General features: G+C 37.2%; 1 protein-coding gene across 9 annotated transcripts in view; it reads right to left on the reverse strand.

Annotated features, from left to right (window-relative positions):
• Positions 1 to 26,903, reverse strand: part of XRN1 (5'-3' exoribonuclease 1) — a 109,353-nt gene that overhangs the window by 21,933 nt on the left and 60,517 nt on the right. For 4 of the 9 annotated variants that reach the window (XM_064275540.1, XM_064275543.1, XM_064275541.1 and 1 more), the window contains exons 30-37: positions 23,269 to 23,338; positions 20,244 to 20,451; positions 19,002 to 19,097; positions 12,584 to 12,692; positions 3,018 to 3,079; positions 1,235 to 1,345; positions 980 to 1,102; positions 373 to 532 (exon numbers count right to left, since the gene is read on the reverse strand). In XM_064275540.1, coding sequence (XP_064131610.1) covers positions 373 to 532; positions 980 to 1,102; positions 1,235 to 1,345; positions 3,018 to 3,079; positions 12,584 to 12,692; positions 19,002 to 19,097; positions 20,244 to 20,451; positions 23,269 to 23,338 — 939 coding nt within the window. Of the gene's footprint in view, positions 1 to 372; positions 533 to 979; positions 1,103 to 1,234; positions 1,346 to 3,017; positions 3,080 to 10,008; positions 10,175 to 12,583; positions 12,693 to 19,001; positions 19,098 to 20,243; positions 20,452 to 23,268; positions 23,339 to 26,903 lie in introns of those variants that run through there. The other 5 variants (XM_064275546.1, XM_064275545.1, XM_064275544.1 and 2 more) reach the window with 3 other exon arrangements.

Consider the following 26,903-nt stretch of genomic DNA (forward strand, 5'->3'; position numbering starts at 1 on the left):
AGATAAAAGGAAAGGGAAGCAAGCAGAGAGCTGGGAACCTCATACCACTAAGAAGCCGTGCTGGGAGCATAGCAAGTCCATTGGACCTGAGGTTCCTGTGCTGAGATGCTCCTAGGCCAAGGGAAGATGGATGACAAAGACCTTCTTCCAGAGCTGACAGAGAAAGAAAGCTTTCCCCTGGAGCTGGCGCCCTGAATTTGGACTTCCAGTCTACTGGACTACGAGAATAAACTTCTCTTTGTTAAAACCACTCACTCGTGGTATTTCTGTTATAGCAGCACTAGGTGACTAGGACACACATGATAAAAAGAACTAAATGAACTGGATTTTGGAAGTGATATTGTCATTAGTTATGGTACTTAGTTTACTTACCTAATTTCTTATTTTGCTTAGGCTGTGAGGAATATCCATATTCCTCTCTTCTATTAGAAGAAACACTGACTTCATTACCAAACTGTTTCATTTCATTCTTATGGTCCACAGTGTCAGAGCCATCAATTTTTAGCATTTCTTTAAGCATCCGTGTTCCCTTCTTTTTGGAGAATGATTGGGATGGAGACGGTGGTAGGAGAAGGAAAGTTAACATTAGATTTATACAGCTTATTGGCCCTTCTTTTGAAGAATCCTATTGTTAAAAATTAAGATGTTAACTACATTCAAATAGAGAATACGGAGAAGCAACAGTCAAGAGTTGGAAAAGAAAAAACACCCATTTTCTGGCATAGAAAAAATGCTTAACCTTCTGCTTAACTTTTGACCCAACTGTCTAGCAGCGATGTTTGAAAAGCAGGGGAGCTACGGTCTAAAGAAAAAGATGGCTAAAGTGCCCAGGGCAGCCTGGTTTTCTTCACAGGTTGACAATAATGATGCAAAACAGAGCCTGTGTGAAGGAAGAGGGTTTTAACAGCTCCGTGGAGTACGCGTGCACAACCAACATAGCAAAACGACCACAGTACAATAGCTCTTGCAAGATACCAACCATGGCAAACGACTGTGGTGACAAGTGTTCTTCACTTGGAGACTCTTTGTGGTGAGGTGACTGTACTTCCTTTTCTTTGGAGATATTCAAGGATGCTAAAAAGTTCTCGATTCCAGGGCTGGGCTAAAAGAATATTTTGTGCATAAAGATGAAAGTGTAAGAGTTTTATGTACAAAAATAGTCATTCTATTCCACTCAATAATCTTCCCATGTGTTCAAAGTTTGGGAAGAGAAACTGAATAAATGATCTTTTACCTTATCAATAGGATTTGGATAACCAGTCACAACTTTGTGGGTTTCTAAGACTTCTGGACTTTCATTTTTCTTTAATAGCTTAATATTATATTTGGCAGGCCCTCCAAAAGTCTATAAAAAAGTTAAGAATGAGCCCCCCCTTTTTTTATTTTCTAAACAAAATTTATATTTACTAAACAGTGTTCTAAATAAATTTCTGCAAAGTTTTTGAAGTGCTATTTTCCCACATATATAATAAGAAAAAAAGGGAGCCTGTAAACTTGCACGGGAAAAAAATTACACCTTTATCTTCATTAACCTCTAAATGAAATTTGGCATCTTCTTCAATTATGAATGTAGGCAATAAACCACAGTAGTATTAGCATTAGCACTGATTTTTAGTTGTATTTAAAAATAATCAATTTTCTTTCAAATCTTAGGTATTTTATTCTGAGAAAGATCCACAGGCTTCCCCAGACTGCCAGAGAAGCCAGCCTAAGGCAAAAAAAGCTTACGAATCCTTTCTCTAGAAGGAAAGGCAATTACAGCATACAAGTTTCTGAAGGCCTTAAAAGTCACACAATTCAATCACCATTCACTGGTATCTAAAATTACTGGGTTCCATTTCCTACCACGTGCCTTATATGCATGTGTACTTACCTACCATGTGCCAAATATTTGCTGAGGAACCTTTTATAAATTATCTAATGTATTACTACAAGAGAGCTAATTTTTAAATTATAATATGCATATGGAAAAGCACACACATTTTAAGTGCACAGGTTGATGAATATTATTAGATTAAAAATTTGTTAATCTTTTATATATTATATATCAAACATATATATATGATATATATTATATATATCAAACAGTAGAGACTATATAAAATGAAGCATAAATGATCTTGGCGTTCCCCACGATAATCTAACTCCCCAGAATTAACAATTAACCCTGTTAAGTTTGCTATGTTGTTCTGTATACTTTCATAGTATATACAAACATATATTTTCATATATCTGGAGGTCAGCTGCTAACCAAAAGGTTGGCAGTTGGAGTCCACCAGCCACTGCTTGGAAACCCTATGGGGCAGTTCTACTCTGTCCTATAGGGTGGCTATGAGTCAGAATCCACTCAATGGGCAACGGTTTTTTATTACAGATAAACACACACACACATTTATACACACATATATCTGTAGAGATATAAAGGAGCCCTGGTGGTTCAACAGTTAAGCCCTTGGCTATGAACCAAAAGGTTGGTGGTTTTAACCCACCAAGCTGCTCTGCAGGAAAAAGACCTGGAAGACCTGGTGATTTGCTTCCGTAAAGACAACAGCCAAGAAATCCTATGGGGTAGTTCTAAAATGTCACATGGGGTTGCTATCAACTGGATTTGACTCGGTGGCAAGCAGCAACAACAACTGATACAGATAGCCTACTTTCCTTCCATTTTAAAGATGAGGCAACTGAGGCTGTGAGAGACAAAATGAGTTTCTCAAGGCCAATTATTAAATGGCAGAAACAGGATTTAAAGCCAGAGGTTTCTTGTTCTAAATCCTGAACTCCAGCTGTGTAATCTCCCACCCATGTGGCTTTCAGCCTGCATTCAGCAATCTTCATGTCATGCATCTTAGAGATTTGCTTGAAAGAGTTGCAAAGTTCAGTTAGATGCCACAGAATAACCAATTACATAAAAAAAAAAACTAGAACTATGATGTTAAGAAAACTTGTCTACAATGTAGAATTGGCAAATGTTGTGTTACATATATTTTACAATTAAAAAAAAAAAAAAGAAAGCTTACCTGCTTATTTGACATTTTTTGTGATCGACACTCATTTTTAGGATTCTTACATTCTTCTTTAACTAGAGACAAGATAATAGAAATTCTGGTAAATCAAAGAGCTTGCTGCATACCAAATAAATTTAGCAAATACTACAGCAAGGTACTGTGTTAAAAATTCAGAAAATTCCAAGAAAACATAAAAAGTGATCGTGAAGAATTTATAACCTAGGTGAGCTGGAGAAGAGATATCCACAGATAACAATAAGGGAAAAGGAAAGGTGGCATCTGAATTGGGCCTTGAAGGATGGGAGGTTTTCAAAGGACAGAATAGAAGGCTAAGTATTTTAGGCAAAAGGAATGATGGGAGAAAAGGAATGGAAGCAGAAAGCAAGGAATGTGTTTATGCACCTCTAAACAAGCACAGGTCAGTTTACCTCAAGGTTAAGGAGCATAACGGATATAAATGGCACTAGGGAAGCAGGCTGGAGCCATAATCTCCAAGGTATTGAAGACTATGGATTTAAACTGGTATACAGTGGCCTGCCAATCACAGACAGGTTTTAAGCTGTGATTTAGGAAGATTAAATTATGGCAATGCCCTATAGGATAGGAAGAAAGAAAGAGAAGGAAGGAATTGGGGGATGGTAGGAGAAATGGAAAGGATGATTTTGACAGAGATTGTGGAGATAATCCATATTATTTAGCAAATGAAGAGGGGGTGGATATGTGTGGGAGGAAGGAAATAGGAGAGAGGAGGGAAGGAAGGGAAAATGAGGACAAGAGAGAATACAGAGGGAACAAAAACGGGAAAAGAAAGAGGAAGGAGAGGGGATAGAAGGGAAAGGAAAGAATGCAAAGGGAGGAAACTAATCTTTTAAAGTATTTTAAGAAAGGAAAAAGCAAACTGACATACATCAACATTAAACTTTTGTTCTAAGACTCACACAAGAACACTAATTGGAATCCCATATAATGGCTTAAATTGAAGAAAATCACAAGGTATCTCAATGAAATATAAAATCTTTAAGCGATATTTATTAGATTTATAGGAACATTAGTCTGTAATTCAAAATATAAAAGAAACAAAAATAACATATAGACAATGGTATTAAAAAATTAGTCTAAGCACTTAGCAAACTGAACCATAAAATATTTTTGAATATAGTTTTTCACAAAATATTTTTAAAGATGATCCTTATATTACATGTAATATGCAAATACATAACCTAACACATATATAAAACATAATAAATGGGACTCGGGGCCCAGTATTTGATTATTTCCTCTGGTGGAAAGTGCTTCAGCTAGCTTTGCATAACACACCTCTGCTTTATTCAGGTCTCTGCTCAAATGTTACCTCCTTAGAGAGGCCTTCTTGAACACCCTGTTTAAAACGACTCTTTGTCACTCTATCCTCTTAATCTGTTTATTTTTCATTATAGCACTTATCATTACTTCAGATTATGGATGTATTGTTTACTTGCTACTATCCATCTCCACCTCAGAATGTAAACACCCTTAGGTCAGAAGACTTGTCTGTCTTGTTCGCTCATTTATCCCCAGAACATAGTCTGGCACCTAATAGCTCAATAAATAGCAGCTGAGTAAATAAATTAATGAATAAAAAAAGTTTCGTATTTTGAATGTACAGATTAATTTTCTGCAATTTGAGAATATTTTGATCCAGGGGAAAGAAAGTAACTGCGTGATGACTCTCGTCTCTGAATCTGCATTCCCTTCTATGCCTGGAACACAGCAGACAATACCAAATGAATTAAAGAGAAGAAAAGTATACAAAATACGTGAGAGGATATGGACAAAATAACTGTACATATTTATAACAACAATCTGTAATAATATATTTTTGAATAAATTAATAGTGTTTACATTCAAAAAAAGTAATTGGGTTGCTCTAAATAAAATTTATCCCAAGAAGCAGTTTGTCAGGGGGCATTAACAAAACTAATGGTGTAAACAAAAAAAACCCTGTGGCCATCAAGTGGATTCCAACTACAGGACAGAGTAGAACTGCCCCACAGGGTTTCCAAGGAGCAGCTGGTGGACCCGAACTGTCGACCTTTTCGTTAGCAGCCAAGCTCCTTAACCACTATGCAACCAGGGATCCAATGCTGTAAGGACCTCCAAAATTTTTCTCCTCCATAAGAGTAATAAGAAAACTGGCATATGCAGCATTGTTCACAATAGCAAAAAGATAAACAACAGACGAATGGATAAACAAATTACGATACATACACACAATGGAATACTGCACAATGGTAAAGAACAATGATGAATCCTCAAAACATCTCATAACATGGATGAATATGGAGGGCATTATGCTGAGTGAAATTAGTCAGTCACAAAAGGACAAATATTATATGAGACCACTATTATAAGAACTCAAGAAAAGGTTTAAACACAGAAAAAGGCATTCGCTGATGGCCATGAGGGTGGGGAGGGAGGAGGAGAGAAATTCACTAACTAGATAGCAGACAAGGATCAACTCTGGTGAAGGGATGGACTACACACAGTACCAGAGAAGTCGACACAACTGGACCAAAGCAAAAGCTAAGAAGTTTCCTGGACACATCCAAATACTATGAGGGACAGAGTAGCTGGGGTCTGGGTACCATGGTTTCGGGGGGACAACGAGGTCAACTGGCATAACAAAGTTTATTAAGAAAATGTTCTGCATCTCGCTTTGGTTAAAAAAAAAAAAAAAAAAGCTGGCATAAATTGTCAGACCAGTAATTCAGAACTATGGAAGTTAACTAATGGCTTGCAGCAACCTGGAGAATGTTTATTCAAGAAAAAAACAATCTCAGTAAGAACAGCAAACTTCGCGGTATTTGAACTCATTCTAGTCTTTTCCTCCACTCTCCAGGCCCATAATTGCACTGAAAAATAACACTCTGTATCCACAATGACAACCAGTAGCCTGGAAGCTGGCAGAGAACGCAGAATAAGGCAGAAGCTATTTCAAAGTGTCATTCCCAAACAACTGTCATTATTTGACCTGTCTGGAAGTTTCCTGGAAGAAGCCAGTTGCAAGGCTGTGTATTTGACCTAATTCAGAGTTTAAGCGCAATAAGTCTTTTCTCTGGAGGTAATATTTAAAAAAAAAAAAAAAGGCAGTGATTACCTTTACAGCTGCCTGACATGATGGGTAACAGTTGAGGTAAAAAACAGACTAAGCAAAATGATTAAAAGGAAAAGCAAGGGAATGAGATATCCTTGTTGTTGTTGTCAGATGGTGTCGAGTTGATTTTCAACTCCTAGTGACCCCATGTGACAGAGTAGAACTGCCCCATAGGGTTTTCTTGGCTGTAATCTTTACAAAAGCAGATCGCCAGGTCTTTCTCCCAAGGAGCCAGCTGCTGGATGGACTCAAACTGCCAACCTTTTGGTTGGCATCCGAGTGCTTAACTGTTGCACCAGGAGGGCTCCTGAGAGGTCCGTCCATTATCCATTGCCATCGAGTCGGTTCCGACTCAAAGCGACCCTAAAGGACCGAGCAGAACTGCCCCATAGGGTTTCCAAGGAGTGCCCGGGGGATTCGAGCTGCCGACCTTTTAGTTAGCAGCCACAGCTCTTAACCACTATGCCACCAGGGTTTCGAGACATCCACAGAGGCTTTGAAAGGCTCCAGCATATTCCTGGAAATCTAGAAGCTATGTGCATGCTCAGGGCTATGCAAATGGTTAGGAAATACTTGAGAAGGCCCTATGCTCTCATCTCTGGCTGACTTTGAGGCTCTTACCAAGCAGTAAGAGAATGCTAAAGCAGAGTTGTGAGCTGACTGGCTGAGTTCTGAAGGCATGCCTTAAACCTGTTGCCATCAAGTTGGTTCCAACTCATAGTGACCCTATAGGACTGAGCAGAACTGCCCCAGAGGGTTTCCAATGAGCGGCTGGATTCAAATTGCCAACCTTTTGGTTAGCAGCTGAATGCTTAACCACTGTACCACCAGGGCTCTGATAAATACTTCAGTAAATATAGAGTATAAATGTAGTTTTTGTTTGTAACTCTTTTTTCTTTATCTGATTGAATAAAACAAAAATTATAAATTTGTGTTGATGGGCACACAATGTATAAGATGTAATTTATATGACAACAGCACAAAGAGGGTGAGGGAACAGAGCTATACAGGACCAAGCTTCTTGGATATTATATTCACAAAACCCAGACCTATTAAGTTGGTATTAATCTGAACTAGCTTGTTATACCCCACCTATCTGACAGTTTTTGTACATACTGTGGAGGCTTCCATGTTGCTATGATGTTGAAAGCTATGGCACTAGTATTTGAAATACTAGCAGGGTCACCTAGGATGGACAGGTTTCAGCGGAGCTTCCAGATTGAGATATGCTAGGAAGAAGGCCCTGGCATTCTACTTCTGAAAATTAGCCAATGAAAACCCTATGGATCACAACAGAATACTGTCTGATACAGTGGTGGAAGATGACCCCTCACATTGGAAGGCACTCAAAATACACAGTGGCTACAATAATGGAGACTTGAGCATACCAACGATTTTGGAAACGGTGCAGGATCGAGCGATGTTTCTTTGTTATATATGGGGCTGCCATGAGTTAGCGATGACTCAAAGGCAAATGACAATAACAGTAACAACAGATTGTTATAAATTAAGACGTTAATTGTAATCCCCAGGCCAACAGCTAAGAAAATGCTAAAAAAAATACAATAAAAAAAATTACAAGGGAGTTAAAAATAGTACCCTAGAGAATATCTATTTAACAACAACACAAAAAAGCAGTAATGGGTGAATAGAGGAAGACAACTACACGAGACATAGCTGCCCTCCTAGCACCTGCACACCCGCTCCCCGCCCGGTCCCTGCAGCCTCCTCTCCGCATCCCCCATGCGCCCCCCTGCCCTGCACCCGGATATGTACAAAGTCCTAATCTGGCAGCCAGCACATCGCCACCTGGCACGGCTAGCCTCCTGTATCCAGTAGATACACTCTTGCGCTTTATCTGGCAGGCTCCCGTAAGATTTTAATATAATAGGCTTTAAGGGGGTTGGTTTGTAACTACAGATTGTACAGGGACTGCCTGTATATAATAGGTGTTTGCACAATATCCAAATCGCGTAATGTCCTATTTCACAGAACATATTATGGATGTTAAGTGATGCATGACTGTACTACCTAATCAATAATTACATTAAACTTAAATGGACTATATACTTCAATTAAAAGGTGATACTGGCAGAATGGAATAAAAAAAAATGGCCAAACTATATGCTGTGTCAATAAACATATTTTAGATTCAAAGACACAAACAGGATGAAAGCAGAAGTATGGAAAAAGATGTATCATGTAAACGGTAATTGTAAGAGAGCTGGAATGTCTATACTAGTATCAGACAAAGTAGACTTTAGCACAAAAATTGTTACTAGTGATAAAAAAGACATTTTATGATGATAAGAGAATCAATCCATCAAGAAGTCACAGGAATTGAAAATATAACAGAGCCCCAAGATACATGAAATAAAAACTGACAAAATGAAAGGAATAGACAATTCAGCAATAATAATTAGAGGCCTCGATACCCCACTTTCATTAATGGATAGAACAACTGGCGGAAGATTAACAAGGAAACAGAAGACTTGAACAGCACTATAACCAACTAGACCTAATAGACATCTATCTATAAGACCCTCTACCCAACGACAGCAGAAAACATTCTTCTCAAGTGTGCGTGGAATATCCTCCAGAATAGAGCATACGTTAGGCCATAAAACGGGTTGCAATAAATTTAAAAGGATTTAGATTATACAAAGTACGTTCTCCAAACACAATGGAATGAAAGTAGCAAGGAGTTAACAGAGGAAATTATGGAATGCACTAACACGTGGAAATTAACAACATACTGTTCAATAACCAATGGGTCAAAGAAGAAATCACAAGAAAATTAAAAATACTTTGAGATGAATGACAATGAAAACACAACATGTCAAAACTTATGGTATGCAACTAAAGCAGTGCTTAGCTGGAAATTTATAGCTGTAAATGCATATATTAAAAGAAGAAAGATCTCAAATCAATAACGTAGCCTTCCGCCTAAAGATACTAAATCCAAAGCAAGAATAAAGAAGAAAATAATAATGACTATAATGAAAATAAATAAAGAATAGAAATACAATTGAGAAAATGAAACCAATCAAGAAAATTGACAAACCTTTAGGTATATTATGAAAAAAAAAGAACAGACTCAAATGACTAAATTCATGAATCAAAGGGGGACATAACTACCAACCTTACAGAAATAAAAACGATAATAAGGCAATACTATGAGCATTGTATGCCAACAAATTAGATAACCTAGATGAAATGGAAAATTCCTAAAAAGATGAAAACTAGTGAAACTGACTCAAGAAGAAATAGACAATTTGAATAGACCTATAACAAGTAAAGAGATTGAATTAACAATTAAAAAAAAAAATTTCCTACAAAGAAAAGCCCAAGTCTAGATAGCTTCACTGGTGAACTTTACCACATGTTGTAAAGAATTCACACCAATCTTTCCCAAGATTTTCTAAAACACAGAGGAGAAGGGAACACTTTCCAACTCATTCTATAAGTCATTATACCAAAACAAGACAAAGACATCTCAAGAAAACAAAACTATAGACCAATATCCCTTGTGAATACAGATGTAAAAATTCTCAACAAAACACCAGCAAACTGAATCCAGCAGCATATAAAAAGGATTATACATTATGACAAAGTGGGATTTATCCCAGGAATGCAAGGTTGATTTAATATACTAAAAAAATTAATCAGTGTAATATACCATAATAATTAAATGGATAAAGATCATCACGAAAGGTACAGAAAAAGCATTGGACAAAATCTAACACTCTTTCATGATAAAAATACTCAACAAAGTAGGAGTAGAAGGGAACTTCCTCAGCCTGATGAAGGGCATCTATGAAAAATCCACAGCTAATTTCATACCTTGACTGACAGATGAGTGGTAGTAAAGTAGAGGGTCAGCAAAAAAGAGGAAGAGCCTCAATGAGATGAACTGACACAGTGGCTGTAACAATGGGCTCAAACAGCAATGATTGTTGAGAAGGGCGTATAACCGGGCAGCATTTTGTTCTGTTGCACACAGGGTTGCTATGAGTCAGAACCTACTTGATGGCACCTAATGACAACAACAACAATTTCATACTTAATGATGAAAGACTAGATGCTTTACCTCCTAAAATCAGGAATAATACAAGGATGCCCATTCCTTCAACTTCTATTCAACACAGCACTAGAGTTATAGCCAGGGCAATTAAGCAAGAAAAAGAAAAGGAATCCAGATAGGATAGAAAGAAGTAAAACTGTATTTTCAGAATCCACACACACACACACACACACACACACACACACACACACACACACACACACACACACACAAATTACTAGAACTAATAAACGAGTTGGGCAAGGTGGCAGGATACAAGAGCAACATACAAAAATCACTGCAATTTCTTTACACTCACACAGAACAATAAATAAAATTAAGGAAACAGTTCCATTAGCAATAGCCTTAAAAGGAATAAAATACGAAGAAATTTAACAAAAAAATAAAACTTGTATACTGAAAAGCATAAGATATCACTGAGAGAAATTTAAAAAGACCTAAATAAATGGAAAGACACTTTGTGTTCATAGACTGAAAGATTTAAAATTGTTGTAGGTAGAAATACTCCTCAAATCGATCTACAGGGTTCAGTGCAAACCCTATCAAAATCACAGCTGGCTTTTTTGCAGAAACAGATAAAGTGATCCTAAAATTCATATGAAATGCAAGGGACTCATAATAGGCTAAATAATGTTGAAAAAGATAAACAAAGTTGGAACACTCAAACTTTCCAATTTCAAAACTTACAAATGAAGACTGTGTGTTGTTGGCGTAAGCACAGACACACAGATCAGCAGAACAGAACTGAAGAATTGGGAAAGAAGAGTCTTTTCAAAAAATGGTGCTGAGACAACTGGATATCCACATGTAAAAGAATGCCTACAGACTTCTACTTTTTACCATATACAAAAAGTAACTCAAGAGCTGAAACTAAAACTCTCAGAAGACACAGGTGTAAATCTTCATGACTTTAGATTAAGAAATGGCTTCTCAAGCTGTGACATCTAAAGCACAAGCAAGCAAAAAAAAAAAAAAGATAAACTGAATTTCATCTAAACTAAAATCTTCTTTGCTTCAAGGACTCTAAAGAAAGTAAAAAGACAGCTCACGGGATGGGAAAAAATATTTACAAATTATACATCTGGTAAGAGTCTAATATCTAGAAATAATAAAGAACTTTCACAACTTAAGAACAGAAAGACAAATACCTAAATTTTGAAAAAAAAATGAGCAAAGGATTTGAACAGATAGCTCGCCAAAGAAGATACACTAAAAAAAAAGAGGATGGGTATAACTTAAAAAAAAAAAAAAAAAAAAGGACAGGAGTGTTGGTGAGGATGTGGAAACTCTGGAACTCACATACGTTGCTGGCAGGAACGTAAATGGGGCAGCCACTTGGAAAAACAGGTTGGCACTGCCACAAAAAGTTATACCTAGAGTTACGATATGACCCAGCAATTCTACTCCTGGGTATAGACCCAAGAAAGCTGGAAGCCAATGTTCACATAAAAACTTAGACGTGAGTATTCACAGCAGCGTTTATAACAATCCCAAAGTAGAAACAACCCAAATATCCATCAACTCATGAATGGATAAATAAAATGCAGTACAGTCAGCCCTCTGTATCTGTGGGTTCTGTATCTGTGGATTCAACCAACTGCAGATGGAAAATATTAAAAAAAAAAAAAAAATTGACACTGCTACTGAAGTGTAGTGTATAGTTAGGCCTACAATGGCTGCATCTGTACTGAACATGTATGAAGTGTTTTTTTCCTTGCCTAAGCAATATAGTACAACAACTCTTTACACTGTATTAGGTATTATAAGTAATCTAGAGATGATTTAATGTATATGGGAGGATGTGTGTAGGCTGTATGCAAATACTATGCCATTTTATATAAGGGACTTGAGCATTCCTATATTTTGGTATCCATGGGGGTCCTGGAACCAAACCCCTGCAGATACTGAGGGATGACTGTATATCCACAGAACGGAATATTAGTCAACCATAAAAAGGAATAAAGGACTAACATGCTACAACATGGATGAATCTTGAAAACATTATGCCAAATGAAAGGAGCCAGTCACACAAAGCCACATATTGGATGACTACATTTGTATGAACTGTCCAGAACAGGTAAAGCCATAGTGGCAGAAAGCAGATTAGTGGTTGCCATCAGTTGGGGCCAGGAGAAGATAGGGAATGACTGTAACAAATACAGGGTTTCGTTTTGGGGTGATGAAAATATTCTGGAATTAGACAGTGGTTGCACAACTTTGTGAAAATACAAAAAATTCACTGAATTGTACACTTTAAAAAAGGTAAACTTTATGGTATGTAAATTATACCTTGATAAAGCTATTAATTAAAAAAAGCAAGCAGTTAGCACTGCAAATATATTTTTCTAATTTAAAACTTACATTTTCTGTGAGGGTCATGTTTTCTTTGCTGACCTTGTATACCGCTGTCATTAATGCCAGATTTATGAAGTTGAGTTACTTGACTTATTTCTTGAGGTAGAACTGCACCCTGAAAGGTGAAAATCTTATAAATTAAACCAAATCTTAATATTATCACTACTTCGTTTCCTCAAATTTTAGTAAAAAAAATTATGTTATTTTTATAAAAATTATATAGCTCATCAGAAAAGTCAAGCAATGGCAGAAAAATACAGAGAATTTTCAAAACACGCCCCAAATCCCAACACCCAGAAAGAACCATCATTAACATAACAACCATCACTCCAGACATTTCTCTAGACATTTATTAGATAGCAAGAGACATAGAAAACCTTTTTACGCAAATGATATTTTCAAGAGAAAGTATTAAATTTAATTTTGCTTTGAGGTAACAAATGCAGAAGTAAAATGGAAGAAAATAATAAATTTTAGACAAATATTTTTTCACAACAGAAACATCCCTCTATATTAGCTTCAAAATAATTCCACCTCTGAGGGAAGTTGGGGTGGAACGTAAGCGGGAGTTATAGAAAAAACAAAACTGGACACGTGTAAGGTAGGGGATGATTATCTGGGGGTTATTTATAGTATTCTCTCTATTTCATCATGTTTAGAGTTTTCCATAAAAATGTGATTAAAGTTCATTATTTCCGACTCTCTATGAAAGTTAAGAATATTATTAGCCCATTTACATTCACTTCCACTTCTCTTTCCCCGATTCCTAATTTTTGTTAAATATTCATATTGTCAAAGTTTTCAAATTATGGAAGACTTATACTACCAGATAGCAAGACTGATTATAAAGCAACTGTACTTGAGACAGTACAAGTATTAAAAAAAACCCACTGCCGTCGAGTCGATTCCGACTCATAGCGATCCTACAGGACAGAGTAGAACTGCCCGATAGTTTCCAAGGAGTGCCTGGAGGATGTGAACTGCCGACCTCTTGGTTAGCAGCCGTAGCACTTAACCACTACACTGCCAGGATTTCCAGTACAAGTACAGATAGAATTAATAAAACAGTATAGATAAATTTCATATAAATATAAAAGATTGTAGCAGATTCCTTTGTTTTTTGATAGGGAGAGGAAGCCCGAAGGCAAAAAGAAGCCAGGTAGTTGAAATGTCAACAAGAAGCAAAAATGGAGGCTGGAGATGTTTAATGTAATCATTTCACAATTTTATTTTGGGCTGGTCCTACTTATTTTCACCTGGAAACAGTGCACTGGGTATAAAGGCATCTCACGTTCTAGCTGGTATCAGACATGCTCTGAAGTAGCTGTGATATGCATGAGTGTATGGGAAGGTCCAACGAAGTTGAAAAGGGCTAGAAGATTTCTATCAGCCTCGTACAATGACCGATGAGGTTTTGGACTACAGCAGTGCATTATGGAGGTTCCTGATACCAAGGAAGGGAATTAGAATGTCAAGCTCAAAAGATGGGTACAAACAACTATTCTGTGAGCATGAAATATGTGCCAGGCATTAAGATGTACTTTGCATCCATTATCTTAACATCATCGTAACAATACTATGTCATATCTTGATTCCATTTCATAGATGAATAAACTGAGGTTCAAAGTGATAAGCCGGTCAGAGAACTAAGTAATGGGAGAGATGACATCTGAGCTCAGATTTGCCTAACTTCAAAATCCATGTTCATGGTACCACTTGAGAAAAAGTGTGCCATAAGTTTAATCAGAAAGCAAATATTCTAGTTTTGAGTACAGTTCTTTGGGCTGTTTTCAAAAACATGTTTCTATCTGATATTCATATAAAGCTATTTGTGCCAGTCACATTGTTAGGGTTTTACTGGGTATATTGTTATATCAAGAAAAGGCAGAATATTTTTATTATGCTGAGCTCTTCAAGATTTGCTCACCAGATGAAAACCAGTCTCGTTATTAACATTTCAGGATCTGAGTTGCATTTGGTCGCTCATAATTCTTGGAACATAAAGGAAATAAAACGTGGGTGTGAATGATTATTTATACCAGAAGATGCACGCAGCAGATTCTGAGAAACTTAATATCAAGTTGCTGGATTCTATCTTAAGGAAACAGGGTGAAAACATGACTAGCAGAATTTGACCTAGACTATGACAGAATTGGGGGTTTCGGCAGTTAGAGAGGAAAGGGCATTTGAAGTGGAAGGAACAAAAAGAGTACATGTCCAGAAATGAAAATTATCTGTTTATGGAAAAGGGAAAGTAAAGAGACTAATCTGACTGGTACAGACTATTTTACCAAGTAGTTGGGCATACTTTTATGAATCAGGCAGGGTTAGATTATGGAAGGCCTTAGGTATTAGTTTGAGGAGTTGAGGTTGGATTTGTGTAGTACTAAAAGGTAGTACTCTATATTCTAGAGTATCAGAGAAACAAACTACTTTAGGGCTGGAAAAGACCACAGGCATCATTTAAGTCCAATGCCTTAATTTCACAGATGAGGGGACAGAGCCCCAGAGAAATCAGAAGATTTGCTCAGTTTGAGTCACAAAACCTGTATTTCCTAATTCTGAGCCCAATACCACATTTATCACACCACACTACTTCCGGGCATAAGCTGAGTTCAGACCCAAGAGCTCTTATTAGCCAGACGCTCTACCCAATTATACCATGGGGCCAACACAGGTGAAAGAGTCTTTAGAAGAGATTAATTAGGCAATAATATATAAGAAAGACTATAGGGGAAAGACATAAGAAACAGGAAGAGCACAAGGGAAGCTAGCGTAAGCCTGAGATGATAATCTAAGGTCCTGTTACTGAGAACTAACTGGGAAGGAACAGATGTAGGGTCTCATTGGTAATAAAATTTTAGGAAGAAAAAGCAAAGCATCTTTACTCGAAGATTTCTAGAATATATTACTGGGGAAATGGTGGTGTAATCGACAGAAACAAGGATAACAGAAGACGCTTTACATGAGGTCAATCTGAGACTTCTTTAGGTTGAGGTGATGGCAGGACATTCAGCTATACCTGTGCTCTAGAAAGCTGGAGATACTGAATTAGATCTTGATTGAGGCTGGAACTAGAGATATAGATTGTATGATAAAGCTGAAGCCAGCGGTTGAGAAAAAAGGCAAAAGAAGGAAAAAGAAACTAAGCTGATACTGAGTTTTGGGGTACAGTCTCTAGTGAAAGGTTGGAAGAGGAGTTAATAAAGAAGCTGGTTAAGGCAACAGGGGACTCAGGGAAATGTTTCCTTTTAGAGCAAAACTCCTTGAAAGTGTTTGTTGCCACTAATTTCTCTTCTCCCCTTGTCTCTTAAACCCACTCCAATTTATCTTTTATTCCCACCACTCCACTGAAAATGCTCGTCAAGCCTTCCAATGACCTTCATGCACTAAACCCGAGGGTCAACTTTCAGTTTTCATCTTAACTGATCCACCAACAGTTTGACAGAGCTGATCACTCACTTCTCCTTGACATCCATTTTTCACTTGCCATCTAGAACGCCACTCTCTCCTCGTTTTTTCCTGTTTCATCGGCTGTTCCTACTCAGTGTTCTTTGTCAGTTTCACCTAATTTTTCTGACTCTTTGAAGATGAAATGCCCAAAGGCTCAGGTATTGGACCTCTTTTCTATCTATACCCACTTCCTTGGCTTTAAATAACATATATGTTCTTTGTCCAAATATATAAATCCACAACTGAATTCTTGATCTTCACCCACAAACCAGCTTGGCCTGCAATCTTCCCATCTCAATGGCCACTCCATCCTTTCAGTTACTCAGACTGTAAGAGTCACATCCTTTACGCCCCTCTCTTTCTCTTTCACACTCACACCCAATTCATTGGCAGAAGAATTACTTTCCAAAATGTTTAGAACTTGACCACTTCTCACAAACTTCAACTACCTTGGTCCAGTCATTATCAACTCTCACCCTGATGATTTCAGGAGCCTCCTAACTAATTTGTTTCTACCTTGGCTCCTCTACAGTCCATTCTCGAGAGAACAGGCAGAGTGATCCTGTTAAAATGTAAGTCAGATCATGTCACTCCCCTGCTCAAAATCCTCCATTAACTTCCCACCTGACTCAGAGTAAAAGCCAATATCTAAATAATGGCTTACAAGGTCCTACATTAGGCTGATGTGTTGCGGCTCTAATCTCATTTCCTACTGCTCACTCTAATCCTTTAGCCATCACAGTTTCCCTTCTCTTCCTTGAGAATGTCACACATGCTCCCCACTTCCCCCACCCAAGGACTACCTCTGAATTTGTCTGGAATACTCTCCTTTCACATACCCTACTCCTTATTTCATTCAAACCTTTGCTCAAATGACACCTGATCATTTCATTAAAAACTGCAACATCTCACCACCCCACCCTAATTCCCACTCCTCTTCCCTGAATTGTTCTCAAACTTACATATTATCTTCTAATATACCATGCAATTTACTTATCTTGTTTATTGTCCTGTCCTCCCTAGAATACAAACTGTTATGATGCCCAGCATTTTTGTTTTATTTACTATATTCTCACTGCACAGAGCAACACCTGGCAAATACATGGTAGGCACTCAGTAAATATGTACTGATGGAGTGAATGAATGAATGATAATGGAGAATTCCTGACACATGAGTGGCTAGCAGTATCAAATAAATTAGACGAAAAGAGAATTTGAAAATCTGGATATGGATTACATTTAGGTAGAAAAAATTTATGGATGATATAAAGAAGGCTTTTAATTATTAACAGAGGAGAACTGTACATCGTCATCAAAAAAAAAAAAAAAAACCCAAACAAATCCAGTGCCATCGAGTTGATCCTGACTCATAGCGACCCTATAAGACAGAGTAGAACTGCCCCATAGGGTTTCCAAGGAGCGCCTGGTAATTCAAACTGCTGACCTTTTGGTTAGCAGCCAAACTCTTAACCACTACACCACCAGGGTCTCATAATTCTTTTTATGTTTTTACCATCATTCTCTTTGCTATTTCCCCCCCTAGCTCTGATAATGACAACATTCCAAAACCAAAACAAAACCTGTTGCCTTTGAGTTGATTCTGACTCAATAATGACTGTAGGACAGAGCAGAACTGCCCCATAGGGTTTCTCAGACTGTGTTCTTTACGGAAGCAGACTGCCACATCTTTTTCCCACAGTGGGTTCGAACCACTGACCTTTTGGTTAGCAGCTGAGAGCTTAACTATCGTGTCACCAAGGCTCCTTAATGCCTGTATTACTGGAGGGTACTGAGGAGTCAGGTTCCAGGCCAAAATCCCATGTGCGATCTTTTGGGGCCGACCATAGGCAATTACAAAGGCTAGAGGCAGGTCTCATGAGGGAAAATTGCCCTATCCACAGCAGACTTGGTACAGAGTCTGGAGGGACTTACAGTTAAGTACTCAAGTGCCTCCCTTCTTTCCCCTCCCCAGGCCAGCCATGCATTTACATTTATCACCATTCTTAGCCCAAATGTCTCTATTTAGAGGCCTCTATTTTTTATTTGATGGGCCCTTGGCCCTTCACAGGTACCTCTGTTGAGACCTCCTTATGGGGAACTTTGAAGACCCTTTTCTCCGTTTTTACTCAGTCTACTCCTAGCCCTACCTCCTCTCTCCCTCCCTACCCGACTCTGGCCCCTGGGCCATAAAATGGTAAGTCTTTTGTTTGGGGCTCCTTCAGCAGTGAGATGATCCCCTCTGTCTGCACTAATATATCTGACCCTTGCCAGTGCCTTCTGTTGGTGAAAAATAGAATACTGGGGGAGCCAGTACCTTCTTTCTGGCCCCTTGCTTATACTACTGAAGTGAGTAAATTGTTATTTCAGTTTGGCTTGTCTTAACTGACTACCTGGACACTGGGAGATAGCTCTCTTTAGCTCAGCTCTTGACACACATTAGAATAAATGAGCCCCTCCTTCTAGAGCCTGAGCTGAGAAGGTAGGACTGTAACTAGCAAAAAATGTAGTAGGAATTCATCCCTTTTCCTCCTCCTCTCTCTGGCTAAGTTTCTACTCTTTCAGCAGAATTTCTTTTCTTAATCTCTACCAAGGAATGCAAATTTGCTCATTCAGATTTACAATCAATTGCCAGCAGAAAACTATGAACTCAAATGGAAACAAATACTTCAATGAATGCTATTAAAAGCTCTTAACTACTACGCCACCAGGGTTTCCTTAAAATTATAGTTATTATAATTTTGAAAACAAGTTAAAAAAAAATCCAAACACTAAGAGAAAAATTATCTATATTCTTATACACAGGTCCAAAATTTTTATATATGTCTGAGAAATATGTAAATTTATGGTCAAAACTGTCATTTCATTTTTTATGAGATTTAAGGAAAAAATAATCCTTGCATGCTTAAAAGAGAAATATAAAAATATTTATTCTTTAAATTAACTGTCCATCAAACAAAGTGCACTAACTAACCTTCTCTTGAATAGCTGGCTGAAAGTGTTGAGACTTTCCAGATTCTTGTAAGGACTGCCAAATGTTGCAAAATTCATCATCTTCTTTAGTAGGTACCTGGCAAAATACAAAAAAATTCATAAGGATATAAAATATGAATAAAGGTTCATATTAAAAATCAAATAATTTATTCACTAAATAATTTATTCTATAGAACTACAACACAGTACAGAATTGTACTGTACATAGAAATATTCTATTGGCATGAAAGTAATCTTCTTTACATGCAACTGGTATTTAATGGTTTTATTAAAAAACTATTCAAAGTACAACAAATACTACAAAAGATTATCCTTGACCAACAGATTTATCTCCTAATTTACTAATATATTACCATATTCAAAGTAACATCTAAAGACTTTATTTAAAAAAATCTTCGGTGCACACAGAAGTAACTTAATAGTTAACAAATCAGCTATTACTTGTAAGGAAGTGATTTTATGCAGATTCAAAACTCTAGAAAAGCTTGCACCACAATTTAACAGTGGTTACTATGAGATTTCAGAGGCTTTTTATTTGTGTCTCTTGTTATTACCTACTTATTTATGTTCTCTAATTGTTCTACAATAAACATGTGTTATTTGGGGTGAAAAAATTTGGTTAAGTGAAAGATCTGGGGCCACAGAATCAAATAAAGTGTCTGATAAAAGAAAACTCAATTTTTGTCCCCAGAAAGATGAAATAAAGGAAACCACCCATCAGTTAAAGGGTAGAAACTTGACAATTGTTTTGTTTTTTTCAAATTGTGCTAAAAATATTTATAACAAAACATTTACCCTTTCAACATTTTTTACCTGTACAGTTCAGTGTGAAAATTGCTTTTGATAAACATGATTTAGTTGTCTCTCTTTTGGCTTTCAAATTTATGTCATTCATAGCAGATAGCATGGGGGCATTTAAACTACTGTGTAGGTAAAAAACTTAAATGCTAATTTGAAAAGTAAATACACGAGAAAATACGCACAGTCTCAAGCTCATTATTTAAACAAAACGCATTCTTCTTTAATGTAACTGTAATTTTATAAGAGTTAGAATGCTATCAATTATAATTTAAAAAATCTGAAATTGACTTGAACCAAATGTTTTGAATAAGGAAAACTAAGTCAAATTAGGTTTTTAGTTAGTAATTCAACAACTATGCTTACAAAGCACACCTGTGATTTGTAACGAGGGTAGAAGGCTATCAAAAACTGGGGGTCTTACTTGAGTAGGAACAAAAAGCGATTGAGGGGAATGGTTGAGGCCTCCCAAATGCCCGGATGAAACTGAGTAATTTGAGCTGTAGTGATTCACAGCTGGTTGTGGTTTCACTATGGCTGTCAACTTCTGATTTCCAGTTTCGGAGCGGCTCCCGTGAGAAAGGTTCACTAAGGCACTTGTTGGCAGTCGATAACCTCTACCAGGTAAGCATCTAAAAATAAAGTTGTATCAGAGTCAGAGGAAAATAATACTAGATGTGCTAAAAAAAAAAATAGGGAGCAGAAAAATCAAGTTTTGAGGGGGGACAGTCCATCATCAAGGAGCCCTGGTGGCACACGAGTTAAGTGCTTGGCTGCTAACTGAAAGGTTGGCGGTTTGAACCCACCCAGCAGCTCCAAAGGAGAAACACCCGGTGATCTGCTTCTGTAAAGATTACAGACTAGGAAACCATATGGAGCAGTTCTACTCTGTCACATGGGGTCGCTACGAGTCAAAAATCAACTTGACGGCACCCAACAAGTCTATCATCAGGATTAATAAACATTATTTTAAAATTCAGCAGAGGAACTTGAATTCATAGACAAATCTCAATTACATTTCTGAAGTTACTCACTAACAGACTATACCCAGTGCTTACCAGATGGGGAGAAAAAAACCTGTTCTAGAGGTGTAGGTGTGCGTACGTGTACGTGTTTGCTGTAACGAAGGGAGGCAAGAACTGTAACAGCTTGTCATTAAGAAGTTTACAACTTAATAACTCAGCATAACTGGAAATTTATGAATTAAACACCAAACTTCTTTAAAAAATTGTGGTTTGCACAGTGTGGTCTAAGAAAGCCCAGGAACTACCTAAGGTATGAAGCCATTCTCAGTGCAGCTCAACCTATGCAACAAGGCAAATGCTAATTTTGTCTCTTGATCATTTATTGAGTCTAGTCTTTCATCCTTAAAGTTCTGGGTCTGGAGCTGGGAAGGCTTAAGAGACAAGGGCTTGTGTTCTCTTTTGGCCTCGATAAATGCATTAGGATATTAAAATACACCTTCTCTTGTCAAATGTTTTCAGTTCTATCACCTAATTTTTTCTGAGAATACGATTTGCTTATACTGTTAAGACCATGGAAAAAGAGAATTACTTTATGAGAAATCTTTCTAAGCTCAAGGTTGCCAGGTACATCTACTGAAGGTTGTGCGTTATAGGAATGACTATAGCACAAAAAAAAAAAAAAAAAAAAATTTTTTTTTTTTTTTATAGCACAAGAAGGTAATTTTTTACACAGCCCTCTGTTACATATTCCATCAGTCAAGAAATTCACTCTGTTTACCTGGGATGGAAAAAAAGACACCGAGAATAAAGTTAATCATATTAAAAAAGTTTCTGAAAGTTGGTTGACTAACATTGTAAGTCAACATTTTCATGAAAAATAAAATCAAACACGGGATCCAGACTCTGCTACAGCATGTGAAGAGTACAGACAAGATAAAGTCTTTAGGTAACAGACATATCTAAATTGCAAAACCTTCAGCGTTCTCAAGGTGACCACTTGGTATAAGGCTTGTTGTTGGCTGGTCATTGCTGTTGAGTTGGCTCTGACACATGGAGACCCTATGTACAACAGAAGGAAACTGCCTGGTCCTGCACTATCTTCACGATCGTTGGTATACTTGAGTCCACTGCTGTGGTCACTGTGTATTTTGAGTGCCTCCCAACCTAGCAGCTCAACTTCCAGCACTAACTGTACTGGACAATACTCTGCTGTGATTTTGGAAAGAGACCGCCAGGCCTTTCTTTCTAGTCTGTCTTCGTCTGGAAGCTCCGCTGAAACCTGCCCACCCCGGGTAACCCACTGGTATTTGAAATATCAGTGGCATAGCTTCCAGCATCACAGCAACATGTAAGCCACCATAGTACCAAAAACTGACAGACAGGTGGTAGATAAGGACTGAAGACTGTAGTTTTAGGCAAGGAGGTTCAACAAGAGTAACTACTTTTTAATTTTAATTAGCCATTAATAAAAACAGAGAAGAAAAAAAAATTAAGCTAAATTCTGTTTAGATTTCCAGCTAATTTTTAGAAGGGGAAGGACAAGTGGAAAGCATTTTATTCTATCCTCACAACAACCTGCTGAAGTATGTATCTTCCTTACAGATGAAGAAATTAAGGGTCAGGATGCTTCCAACTAACTTATCCAAGGAAACACAAATTATAGGTAGGAGAGCCTCACTTTACTATACCGTGATGCCTCTCATTCTGTCGTGATACTTTCTCCTCTAACTTTAATCTTTCATTTTATTGGGTGCTTCCCAAAAACATACTCAAGTCTCACCCACAGCTTACAAGTCCCTACACGGTGTGGGCACTGCTCTTCTCTCTTCCTTAGTCTCTGAGGCTTAGCCACGCTGGCATTCTTTTGGTTTCTTGAATGAGTGAAAATGCCCTTGGTTACATATGTTATCCCTTCTTCCTGAGACACTTTTCACTCTTCTCCCTCTTCTCCTAAACCAAAAAAATCAAACCTGCTGCTGTCGAGTTGATTCCGACTCATAGCGACCCTACAGGACAGAGTAGAACTGTCCCACTGGGTTTCCAAGGAGCAGTTGGTGGATTTGAACTGCTGACGTTTTGATTACTGGCCAAATGCTTAACCACTGCGCCACCAGGGCTGGTTCATTTTTCAAGTCCCATCTAAAATATCACCTCCTCAAACAAGCCTTTCGGGCACTATCAGGGCAGTCATACTGTTACGGCAACCTGCACTTCTCTTTGCCAGCACTGATTGTACTTTAACTAAATAATTAACATTGTAATCAGTTGCTTAATTATCTCCTCCATTAGACTGAAAGTTCCATGAGGGTAGAAATCATGTCTGTTTTATTCACAGTTATATCCCTAGCACCAAGTTTGATGTCCTGCAAATAATATGAAGTCAAATTGTAGATAAATAAAGAAATAAGTAAAATAAAAATATCATGTAAAATATAACCACATAGATACACTCACAAAGAGCAATTATCATCTGGAAATACAAACCTTATTGTTAAACCTCCAGGAAATTCTTCATCAAATAATACTTCAAATAGTACATCAGCCTCTCTATTAGCTATTAAAAGAGACAAAGGGAGTAGGGGAGGACAAGGAGGGAGATTAAAAACACATGACGACAAATCAGCAGCTCATTTTTTGAAGTGCTCAAAAGCATTTATTTTCAAAATTTGTACAAGATATTCTGGACATGAAAAATGGTATTATAATAATAAAATGAATACCACCTAGACTAAGAAACACAGAGCCAGTACTCTAGGAAACCAGTGTGCCCCATTTCCCAACTAACCTCTTTTTCTTCAATTTGAACTTATGATTCCCGTACATTTTTGGAGAGCCCTGGTGACACGGTGGTTAAGTGCTTGGATGCTAACCAAAAGGTGGGCAGTTAGAATCCACCAACTACTCCTTGGAAACCCTATGGGGCAGTTCCACTATGTCCTACACGGTCACTATGAGACTGAATCGACTCAACCACATCGGATTTATACATTTTTGGAGCCATGCTGGCGCAGTGGTTAAGAGCTATGGTTGTTAATCAAAAGATCGGCAGTTCGAATCCACCCGCTGCTCCTTGAAAACCCTATGGGGCAGTTCTGCTCTTTCCTATATATGGTTGCTATGAGTCGGAATTGACTCAGTGGCAATGGGTTTACACATTTCTTCATACTTTTACTACAACTGTACATATACCAAATATGTAGTATTATTTTGCAAGTTTTTAAACATTATATACGTATCATAGAGAATACATTCTGCAACTTACTTTTACTTGGTATAACATTCTTTTGTGGGATTTACCTATTTGATATGTGTTCATTCAGTTTTTTGGGTGTACAATATTTCATTTATGGAAATACCATCATTTATCCATTCTCCTGCTAATGAACATTGAGCTTGTTTCTGACTTTTTGGTATTATAAACACTACCATGAACAGCCTGTAAATAAATGCATCCTTAGACAAGTGATTGTTTCCCTAGGGCTGAAGTGAAATTGCTGGGTCTTAGGGAATGCGCGGAAACCCTGGTGGCATAGTGGTTACATGCTACGTACGGCTGGTAACCAAAGGGTCGGCAGTTTGAATCCGTCAGGTGCTCCTTGGAAACTCTACGGGGGAGTTCTACTCTGTCCTATGAGTCGGAATCGACTCGACAGCACTGGACAGGGAATGCACTGTTTTGTTTTTGTTTTTTATAGCTTTACTGCGGTATAAGTGACACATTATAAACTGCATATATTTAAAATATACAATTTGATGAGTTGTAACATATGCATACAATCAAGAAGCCATCACAGTTAAGATAAGCACTCTCAAAAGTATCCTTGTATCCTTTTGTAATCTTTGTAATCCTTCCTCAACCACTAAAAATGTACTTTCTGTCACCATAGATTAGTTTGCAAAATTGTATATAAATGAAATCATATAAGTATATACATTTTTTTGGTATGACTTCTTTCATTCAGCATACTTATTTTGAGAGCCCCCCATGTTGTATGTATCAGTAAGTTGTTCTTTTTTTATTGCTGGGAAGTATTACGTTGTATGAATATCCAACAATGTGCTTATCCATTCACTTGCTGATGGTCATTTGAATTGTTTCCAGTTTTTTGGTTACTGCAAATAAAGCCGCTAACAAGATCCATGAACAAGTCTTTTTGAAGACATATGCCTTCATTTCTCTTGGGTAAATACCTGAAATGGAATGTCTGGGTCCCATGGCAAATGAATGCTTAACATTTTAAGAAACTGCCAAACTGTTTTCCAAAGTGATTTTATCCTTTTACATTCTCACTAGCAATGCATGAGAGTTCTAGTTGCTCCACATCCTTGCCAACACTTGGGATGCTCAGTCTTTTTAAGTCATTCTAGTTGGTGTGTGATAGCATCTTATTATAGTTTTAATTTGTATTTCCATGACTAAAAAATAATGTTGCAAATCTTTTTGTGTGCTTATTTGCCATCAGAAACCCTGGTGGCGCAGTGGTTAAGACCTACAGCTGCTAACCAAAAGGTCGACAGTTTGAATCCACCAGGTGCTCCTTGGAAACTCTATGGGGCAGTTCTACTCTGACCTACAGGGCTGCTATGAGTCGGAATCGACGCGATGGCAACGAGTTTGGTTTGGATTTTTATTTGCCATCAATGTATCTTTGGTGGTAAAATATGTTTAACTTATTTTGCCCACTTTAAAAATTAGGTTTTTGTCTAATTACTGAGTCAGAAAAATTCTTTACATATTTCAAATACAAGTAATTTCATTAGATGTTTTGTGAATATTTCTTTAAGCTCTCTGTGGCTTTTCATTTGTGACACTGAGAAGTTTTTTGTTTTGATGAAGTCCAAATTGTCAGTATTTTCTTCTACAGTTTAGGTTTTTTTGTGTTCTATTTCAGGTATCTTTGCCAAATCCTGGGTTGCTGAGATTTTTATAATTTAAGCTCTTACATTTAGGTTTCTGATCATTTGAGTTAATTTCTATTGAAGGTATAATGTAAGAATCCAGGTTCAGTTTTTGCGTGTGGTTATCTAATCGTCGCAGCACCTCTGCTGAAGAGCAGATCCTTTCCCCACTGAATTACCCGGGTACCCTGGTTGAAAAACCAATTGATCGTGTATGTGTGGATCTATTTCTGGACTCTTCTATTCCATTGATCTCTATGTCTATCTTTATGTCAATCCACACTCTTTTCATTACAATAGCTTTATAATAAATTTTGAAATCAGGTAGTGTAAGTCCTCCTACTTTGTCTCTCTTTATCAGAATTGCTCTGACTAGTCTAGATTCTTTGCTCTCCATATAAATTTTGGGAATCCATCTGTGAATTTCTATAAAATAAGCTGGGATTTTGAATGGGATTGCTTTGAATCTATGAATCAAAGCAACTGACATCTTAACAACATTGAGTCTTCTGATCCACAAACAAGATATATATTGAGTCTTCTGATCCACAAACGAGGTATACTTCTCCATTAATTTTGGGTAACTTTAATTTCTCTCACCAATTTATTGTGTTTTTTCAGCATACTGGTCTTTCACATGTTTTGTTAAATTTATCCTTTAAATAATTCGTATTTTTAATGCTATTACAAAAGGTATTTTTAAAAATTTCAATTTCTAACTATTCATTGCTAGTATATAGAAAGATAATTGATTTTTGTATATTGATGGTGTATCCTGAAACCCTGGTAAACTTACCTTTAGCTCTAGTAGCTTTAACTTTACCAGATATTACTAACAGAGTTATAAAAATTCTTACTCTATAGCCTAACCAACCCTTGATACTTCTGAGGTTGGTGATTTTTATTAAAAACCTTCCATAATTTCTAAGTGGATATATGAAACCACTTGTTCCCATTTTGCCTTTCTTCCCATGTGACATATAAATACCATAGTTCAAATACCTAAAGACGGCATTACTTTTATTTTGGGAGTTCTTAAAGAGACAGAGAGCGATTTCTATAGCCCAAAGGGAATCATTTCTCTGATAAGTCTGTTTTATACACATAATCGAGTCATATTAATGAAAGCTCAAATCAATATACAAATTTAATTTTCAATTCTTTTCACCGTAAATAAGCTCATATATCCTGTTTGTTTACTTCCCAAAGAACCAAGGAGA

This window comes from Loxodonta africana, chromosome 23, assembly GCF_030014295.1.
Source record: "Loxodonta africana isolate mLoxAfr1 chromosome 23, mLoxAfr1.hap2, whole genome shotgun sequence".
Taxonomy (NCBI): Eukaryota; Metazoa; Chordata; class Mammalia; order Proboscidea; family Elephantidae; genus Loxodonta; species Loxodonta africana.